At 41.9% G+C, this 7,567-nt stretch overlaps 3 protein-coding genes across 3 annotated transcripts; 2 read left to right on the top strand and 1 right to left on the bottom strand.

The window, feature by feature from the left end:
* Nucleotides 1–417: 417 nt before the first annotated feature.
* On the top strand, nt 418–2,015 carry SARC_10876 (hypothetical protein; the record flags this gene model as incomplete). Its single annotated transcript, XM_014295062.1, has 3 exons — nt 418–648; nt 1,296–1,349; nt 1,947–2,015. 3 exons carry the CDS (start codon nt 418–420, stop codon nt 2,013–2,015), a joined length of 354 nt encoding a protein of 117 aa, XP_014150537.1.
* A 1,152-nt stretch (nt 2,016–3,167) lies between these two features.
* Nucleotides 3,168–3,476, top strand: SARC_10875 (hypothetical protein; the record flags this gene model as incomplete). The annotated part of the gene is made up of 1 exon (XM_014295061.1): nt 3,168–3,476. A coding segment is annotated over one exon (309 nt), but the record flags the coding sequence as incomplete, so codon positions are not given.
* Nucleotides 3,477–3,658: 182 nt separating this feature from the next.
* On the bottom strand, nt 3,659–6,943 carry SARC_10874 (hypothetical protein). The gene is made up of 5 exons (XM_014295060.1): nt 6,788–6,943; nt 5,940–6,266; nt 5,554–5,602; nt 5,002–5,125; nt 3,659–4,013 (listed from the first exon to the last, which is right to left on the bottom strand). The coding sequence occupies exons 1-5, from the start codon at nt 6,863–6,865 to the stop codon at nt 3,980–3,982; spliced, it is 612 nt and encodes a 203-aa protein (XP_014150535.1). The 5' UTR covers nt 6,866–6,943; the 3' UTR covers nt 3,659–3,979.
* Nucleotides 6,944–7,567: the final 624 nt, after the last annotated feature.

Here is a 7,567-nt window from a genome sequence, read left to right as displayed (position 1 = left end):
TTGTTGTGTGTGTGTGTGTGTGTGTGTGTGTATATATATATACTTATATATGTATATATGTATGTGTAGTATACATATATAAGTTAATCTATATGTATATATATATATATGTGTGTGTGGGTATGTCTGTGTCTGTGTCTGTGTGTACATAGGTATATAATGGTATATATATATATATATATGTATGTATTTATGTATGTATGTTTATATGTCTGTGTGTCTGTGTCTGTGTGCGTGTGTCTATGTCTATGTCTGTGTCTGTGTCTGTGACTATGCGTGTTTGTGTCTGTGTGTCTATGTCTGTGTCTGTGTCTGAGTGTATACGTATGTGTGTCTGTGTTGTGTGTATTTGGGCGTGCGTGCGTGCGTGTGTGTGTGTATGTGAATTTACAATACCGATATACAGTTGTGTCCGTCATGGGGGTTCGATTGCAATCGTTATTCCTTCAACATACCCATTACTATACAATTGTTGTGTGCATTAAACTGGGAACTTCTAGAAAGATAAAAAAAGATAAAAAGGGAACAAAGAAAAGTCAGTCGGCATCCGAGGAGAGCGCAAAGACTTTTGCACAACCAGAAGAAATCACGAAGGTGGATAGGAGAACAGAAAGTCAGAAGAAATTTGATGCGATAAAGCGACAAAGGGTATGTCATCGTATAAGGCAAAATGTGTGCGCCACTATTCACTTTTAAGATGGAGAAATCGATGTGAGTTACAGCGTTTATGGGGGGATAAATGAGTTTGTCCGCAACAGCAGAAGGTATGCTTGGACCCGGCGCCTTTTGCTGTATTTTCATTAGACCGAAATTCTATATATTTTATTATATCCCTGTGATTAGGGAATTTGTTTACCTTAAAACGCAGCTAATGGGATGTAACTGAGTGGTATTCATGGGTCTCATTCGTCTTCGTTGTGTGCAAAGTGTATTGTTACAGAATGCCCCAGTATCGATGTGCTGTGTTTGCCCCGATCTGTTGCTGGCTTAACTCTCGCATCGCATATGAACAATTTCGTTTACAAGGCAGTCTTGACTCATTTCAACAAGACTTACACTATGTGCATACAGATACATATGTGTGTGTACGCGCTAGGAACCTTTTTACATTTGTTGCACTATCAATGTACAACCGCATTCAACTATGCCTGCTCGTGTGCGATGTCGAACGCCGCTTGTTCTGCTGGCGAATGTAATAATTAGTGAGACGCTGCATTCATGCCCGACCTATACAAGATGGTGCAGATTTATGCTTGTGGTGTTTGCGCTAACTGTTCATGCTCTGGTACCTTCAGGAAATCGACAGGATAAAGAAGAAAGCGTTAAAGTCACACAAGGAGAAGGTGGAGGTACGTTCACCGCTTGTTGAGCTTCTTACTCGTCCGTCCGTGCATATCTGAATTTTTATGTATCGTTTCTGCACTAACTTCGAATGTTTCAATTTTGTCATACATGAAGTGGATGGTGTGGAGTTGTATCTGTGAAGCCCCTGCTTCTAGTCGTATCGAGACCATTTGTTGCTTCGCCATAATGCGCGATGTTCCCGTCATATCAGGCAACTGTCTGAGTTCAAAGGGAATACGCATTGCTAGAAATACTGTGCGCACAGTGAGCCGAGTTGTAACTGTGGTGTGCTCTGAGTAGTAATCTGGACCTGAATTTGAATGTGTTTCGTTTCTGTACCCCTTTATGTTCTGTGGCGCAATACGTACTTTCTGTTTCCTTCTGGGTGCGGATCGAGGTTGAAGTTCATGATTAAATACGTTTATGCGTTTGACGCTATGATATAGGGATGGTGTAATGTGACCGCGTATATAGTCCATTATTTGGTTAGGTTGCGTAATTTAATATTCTCATTAATTAAGTTATGATATCTGCTGTCCAACACACACTTCGCTGCATTGTATGGATATGTATACTGATACGATGTCTGGCTTTTTCCTCAGGATCTGAATCAATACCTGGATACTATAAGTGAGCATTACGATGTGCCGAAGGTGAGTTGGACGAAGTAAGCTCGCCCTGGAAGCGATACAACTATGTGCACCCCTGGCTAAAGTACAATATGTTTCGAAATAAAGACAAGGTTAGCGGTTTCCGTTCATACCAACTTTTTTCTATGTAGTACCATCCCATACCCCTATCTGAGCGGGGTATTTTCACGTTGGCTAGCACAAATTAATATACTTTGGGGTGTGTATTTCACAGCAAAGCCCAGGTCCCTGTGTTCTCTAGCCCATATTCGAATGACTGTGATTTCTTTCATCTCTTGGCTTGCATTCTTATGAAAAGCCGCTACTTCCCGAAGCTTGGTCTTTCGAAGTCTGCAGTACACCTGCTTTTACCTAAACAATCGCCGCTTGCCTCAAGGCGTCTAAACTATTCGATGTAATGTTCCTTCTCTTCTACTATCTCGCACCTCTATGGTTGATCGCGTTGTGCTTTTCGTTTGTAGCTTTTGCGAGATGCGATGGCCTTAGAGAACGAACTGGGATGTTTTCCCTTGCAAGCTTGTCTGCTGTTAAGGAACCCCCCAAGTAATCCAATAGACGCACACGAGTATCTTTAAAATCACTCCTCGAGTATAATGGTTGGGAAGACATCCTAATTTCTGCACCCTGGCCATCGAAGCCTTGAATCAGTTGCCAAATTCACGTCTATCTGCTGGGTCTGAAGCTATATTCCTCTTATTACCAGTTCCTTTAGGGCGGGTATTCAACACTGCAGCGATTGAACAAAATAGTTGGGCACTCGGGCAAGTCTCTCATTGTACTACTAGCGCCGGTGTACCTTTCTAGTTAAATACAGCTACTACCCGGCGCACGCCCAAAAGCACGAATTGAGGTAACGAATTAACGATCCACTATTTTCCGGGTTAAGTGACAATGAAATATAGCCGATTCTGCATTACAATATTCCTCACTGTCAGAACCAGGTGGCTTCTTCGGTTCAAAAATCGACCAGTATCCGGGTACTTCAAGCTGTCGATGGAAGCCTGCTCTGAAATTTTCCGATTTCGACCTCTCATTATAGAATTAAAACTATTGTAAGAGGCCCCAGACCCAAAGGTGTACCGGATTTCCTAGTACCGAACTGCCAGAAGGCTTACACGAATAGAACCAAATGTGACAAAGATTACACTTAATGCGCAATATTTCCTGCCGCAGCTATATAAGTCCAGCACAGTACCTGTGGTTCCTCCTTTCGGACCAAGTCGTAGGAGTAACCGCAACTCTACTGGCAATTACAACGTGAATGTGCGAGTGTATAGTGCAACGTTGAGCTTAAACCAAAACCCCCACTCTCCCCTAAAAATGGACAAGAATCGACTCAGTCACCATACACACGTTGATAAATATACCTACTTGGATGTGTCACGAGCCAGTCCTGAACAACCCGCTCACGCTGAGGTCGTCGAATCCGATTTATTGAAGGCATACCGCACATGGCAAGGCCTGAGTACCTACTTTGCGTGAGCGCCGGTTCATGAATCCACTCCATCTACATCACATGTGGCAGCCGGACAGTCTATAATGTTAGCGTTGTTGGTTCCCTTTTCCTCCATAATTTAGTCTATTCACCTTGTGGCGCTTATACGGATTCGAATATAATTTTATTGTCGTTCAACGTTTTCGGATTTAAAAAACAAAGTGCACTTGCATTTTCGAATGTAATTTATTACTTTCATTGTCACTTAGTATGCAGTTTAACTTGCTTTTAAATTTATACAATGGAGCCACCGGGCCATTTCGGCGCGGCTGATAGTCATATTGAGCTTGCTCGTTTAAAGGTTTTAGTTGGCTATTCTCGTATAGATGATCAAGTATTTAAAACATCAGCGCGCCCGTACTATATTATGTACAAGGCACCTGTGTTCTCCGGTTTTGGTAGATAGGTATGATCACCGGCAAGGATCGATCAGTGGTGTGGGGTTTGATTCGAAGCACAGTTGGTTTCGAGGCTGCGTTTTCTACTGAGGTTATTGGATTCCGTTATACTGATTTGAGAACCCTCTGTAAATAGTGAATAAGATGGGAGAACGTATTTGCAATTTGTGAGCAGACGATTCAGAATCAAGCAAACGTATTGGTGTTCTAGAGTGTGCTGAAATTAGAGCATACGTCCATTCTGTATACGAACAAACACATACTCTGCACGCTTGTAGACTTGCCTACGAGTACAACATATGCGATCAACGTACTTTCAACCCGTGCTAAGTTGCCAAGCAATACTCACGAATGATTGTAAGGATACTGAAATATTCATATAGACTTGCGGGTCCAATAGGCGCTATGGCGCAGATTGGCATGTACGTGCAAGTTGGTATGCCGAATGGTTCATTCAATGAAATAAACCCCATAGGATTACATCTAGAAACGTACAAATTAAGAGAGCATACGAACTAGTACACAAGCTATACTCATACGTCACAAGCTATACTCATACGTGTATATAAATATGTACAGACCAATAATTGTTCATTCCCGAATAATAAGACAAGCTATACTCATACGTGTATATAAATATGTACAGACCAATAACTGTTCATTCCCGAATAATAAGACAAGTCATTCTTATACGTGTATATAAATATGTATAGACCAACAACTGTTCATTCCCGAATAATAAGACAAGCTATACTCATACGTGTATATAAATATGTACGACCAATAATTGTTCATTCCCGAATAATAAGGTCACACTACGGACGTTGAAAAATAACATGATTGTTTTATTTTCTTGCAGAAGACTTTCACCAGTGTGTATACATCGGCAATTGTATACGTCTGTATAGACGATTCTTTTCAAATTCTACCAGCAAAGATATAGGCATGAAGCAAGTATAACCGTTTATATACGTGAATCGATCTGTAACGCGTGTTACTTGACATATGCACAACTGAATGTATCTAATCAGTGCCATCTATTGCACATGAATAATTCTCAATACACAAATACCACAGGCGCGCATAAAAACATCAGAGAGGTGAAGTGACACACCCCTGAGAATGAGGCCTGCTGACCGATGTGGGCTTATTGGGTCTGATGCCCACTTTGCCGTACGAGTTCATACCACCAATTGATGGGGGTCCCCCGCCCTGCTGCATACCAGGCTGGCCGTTGACTGCCAAAAAAAATTTATTTCAATCAATTATAGAATAGAATGCCTCCGTAGTTTAGTACATGTTAATGTGAATGTGTAATGTGTTCTAGTATATGTGAATGTGAATGTGTAATGTGTTCTAGTATATGTGAATGTGAATGTGTAATATGTGCACTGCACCCGTATCGCCTCACACGTGGTGATTAAGCAACCACGAGCGTAACGTGCCTAAAACTGGCCAAAGGTGCTCTCTAAACCACCATGAGGATACAAGTTATAAACAGAATACATAGATGGGTACCAAGACGGTAGGAGTTCTCTAATTGGCTGCTACAGCGCCACAGTACAATATCGGTTGTACAGGAAGATACGATTTGCATGCGCATTCACGATAACAACTCGCATGCTAAAACTTATCCGAGCTTCAACAATGAGGTCTTTAGACTTACCCATTTTCATACCGTCGCCTCGATTATCATCGGGTCTCATGCGGCCATCCTGAGGTAAAGCGTTGAATTTGAGTTAAGAGTTAGAGTTAGAGTTCGTTGCTGCCTTGAGATTGACACAGCATACTTGGTTCGAAGAATGAAATGTGAGGTTTGAACTTTCATATGGATATGTACATTTTAAATTTGCATGTGTAATATACATACATATACATCACTTTAGGAAATCAGTATATATGTGCAAACAGAGTATATATATACACTATACCATATAACTGCACAAATGATTGTATATGCACTATACCATAGTTGTACAATTGATTATATACGAACACTTGCAACAAAGGTTAGCAACCTTGTATAATTGCTACTCACACATGAAACCATACCTGATAAAACTGCTGACCACCACCACCTCTCTGCTGTTGTTGCTGGTACTGCCATTCTTCCTCAGTCATTTGGCCCTGACCTTGCCCTTGAGGCCCGGGAGGTGCATCACCGTCATACCTATTGAAAATAGGATGACTCATACTCTGATTCGTATTACCTTGAGTATAGCCTCCCTGGCCGCCCTGATTATCGTCTTTCATGTGTTGTGGGGGAGGTGGCTGACCTCGCATATTCTTGGGACCGGGGGCTTTACTACCGGCACCTTGTGGCATCATGCTGCTTCCCATGTTCTGAGATTGGGGTCCGCCGCGGTCACCGTGCATACCCTGTGTGTGACAAAGGTAGACGAGTTATGAATTTGTGTGATACAGAGGAGTGAGTCAGTATAGGTGTGAGCAGGCTATCAAGTACAAGTAGCGTTCGTGAACCTGTAGTGTTTCAAATTTTGGAAGAATCAACCAACAGACTCCAACAGGTACAACACACGATACAGAGGAATCGGTCCTGATAGGCGGAGGATATTCATGTTATCATGTTGGGTTATATAAAATCTCACCCGAGGCCAGAACATGCCGTGATCAGAATGCTTGTGAACATGCCTATTTTTTCTCGCCGGTGAATATAAGTAAGGGTTTCTACGTGTGAAGGCTGTCCACTAAATGAGTCAATCCAGATGAATATGATATATGTCTGACTGAAAGCGAGAATAGAAATTTTTTAAATTGAATACCGATCAGATTCACTCTCTGTTCTAACATATTCGTGGATATGGATCCGAGGTATATGTATGTGTATATATATAATATATCCTATAGTCTCGAATCAACTGCTAACTATTCACACCCACCTTTTGCTGTTCAATTCTGCTCCAGTCGTCGGGCCCACCCTGTCCATTCTTCAAACTCGGGGACCGGCCCCTTTTCATTTGCGATGGGTTCGGCAGATGCCGTTGTTGTTGTGGATTCTGTTGCCCGTTGGGACCGTCATAGTCGCTTCCATACCTAATCGATCGATGTACACAGGCCTTATGAGTGGGGCTCTATATGTAATGCGTGGCACGACGTCAGAGAATAGTTATATCATGGATGTCATACACAAATGTTTCCGTACACAGGACGATGCCAATAAAGTCGGATATATAAAGGTACACATGCACTTGTGATTTATTATAAAAAGCTACGCTTGCCAAAAATATACATTTTGCTGACCAGTGAGGTGACTATGATCGCACCCACAATATAACAACAACATATGCACGTGCCACAAGTAGCAATAATCCAGTATGCAGCGGAAATCTTCTAGTCTCTGACAATGAACAGCTGCTTCTTTTTTCTTCTATTGTGTTGCTATAGCGATTATCTCAGTAAGGTAACGTGGGCATTTCCCTCCGTGTCGTATTTATGAACCACAGTTGTTCTATAATAGTATTTTCGTATCGTTTAATCTAATTCGCTTGTTCCGCTTTACTCCCCTTGTATAGGGGCATACATCGCGCTGCAAGATACTACACAAAGTGAGCACACAGATAAACACATATTTGCGAGGGATTGCCCTGCCTTACAGAGTCAAAGTGACACATGAACCAATACAAGTACACAAGCATAGCTAACAGGCAACTGTATACAGA

Source organism: Sphaeroforma arctica, assembly GCF_001186125.1.
Source record: "Sphaeroforma arctica JP610 unplaced genomic scaffold supercont1.1423, whole genome shotgun sequence".
Lineage (NCBI taxonomy): Eukaryota > Ichthyosporea > Ichthyophonida > Sphaeroforma > Sphaeroforma arctica.
This window is presented reverse-complemented; position numbering and strand designations above follow the sequence as displayed.

Excerpts from the sequence above, each read along its gene's own strand:
- SARC_10874 (XM_014295060.1), bottom strand. The coding sequence starts at position 6,865 with ATGAAAAGGGGCCGGTCCCCGAGTTTGAAGAATGGACAGGGTGGGCCC. Across the intron at positions 6,267-6,787 it reads GCAGAATTGAACAGCAAAAG|GGTATGCACGGTGACCGCGG; the intron begins GTGGGTGTGAAT and ends TGTCACACACAG. Across the intron at positions 5,126-5,553 it reads AGGCGACGGTATGAAAATGG|TCAACGGCCAGCCTGGTATG; the intron begins GTAAGTCTAAAG and ends TTTTTTTGGCAG.